The sequence below is a fragment of the Etheostoma spectabile genome, chromosome 1, assembly GCF_008692095.1.
Source record: "Etheostoma spectabile isolate EspeVRDwgs_2016 chromosome 1, UIUC_Espe_1.0, whole genome shotgun sequence".
Lineage (NCBI taxonomy): Eukaryota > Metazoa > Chordata > Actinopteri > Perciformes > Percidae > Etheostoma > Etheostoma spectabile.
In genome coordinates, this window is record NC_045733.1 from 26167307 (window position 1) to 26167827 (window position 521).

At 36.5% G+C, this 521-nt stretch overlaps 1 protein-coding gene across 2 annotated transcripts in view; it reads right to left on the reverse strand.

Annotated features, from left to right (window-relative positions):
• The window catches only part of fto (FTO alpha-ketoglutarate dependent dioxygenase), a gene marked incomplete at its 3' end in the record, with an annotated part of 134636 nt that continues 134115 nt past the window's right edge, over positions 1-521 (reverse strand). For both annotated transcript variants that reach the window (XM_032514638.1, XM_032514632.1), the window contains 1 exon segment: positions 1-111. In XM_032514638.1, coding sequence (XP_032370529.1) covers positions 105-111 — 7 coding nt within the window.

Consider the following 521-nt stretch of genomic DNA (forward strand, 5'->3'; position numbering starts at 1 on the left):
GATGTCGATGATCCAATCAAAAGGAAATCAGTCTTTGTGGGATCTGTTGTGGGGGCCATTCAGAAAAGCTGGTGGTGTGTTTTCTCACTTCCTCTATCCATCCTTCACATCCTGTTGGGAAAAAAGGCAATGGTCAAAATGTATTTTTTGCCATTTTTATCAATTATGATTGGACATAAGACCTCCTGTGAAGTGAACTTGATGTTGAGATGTAATTGTAAGTTTAATATTGATATAAAAGCCAATTTAAGTTTGTATGTTGACCATTATAAAAGGTTGCTATGTGACAACAAGTGGTTGAAATGCAGCCTAGAAGGGCCCAAGATACATGCTGTAATCATGATTGACCAATAGAAAGAAAGACATTGTCTAACTTTAGTTAGGCCTAATTCAATCTATTGGCGTTTATAACCCTTGTATTGTCTTCACTTTTGGGACCTTCTCGTATCCCTCGGGTCATATTGACCCGTGACTTATTTGGGGTTTTAAAACAATTCCGAAATAAAATTTTACTTCATAAT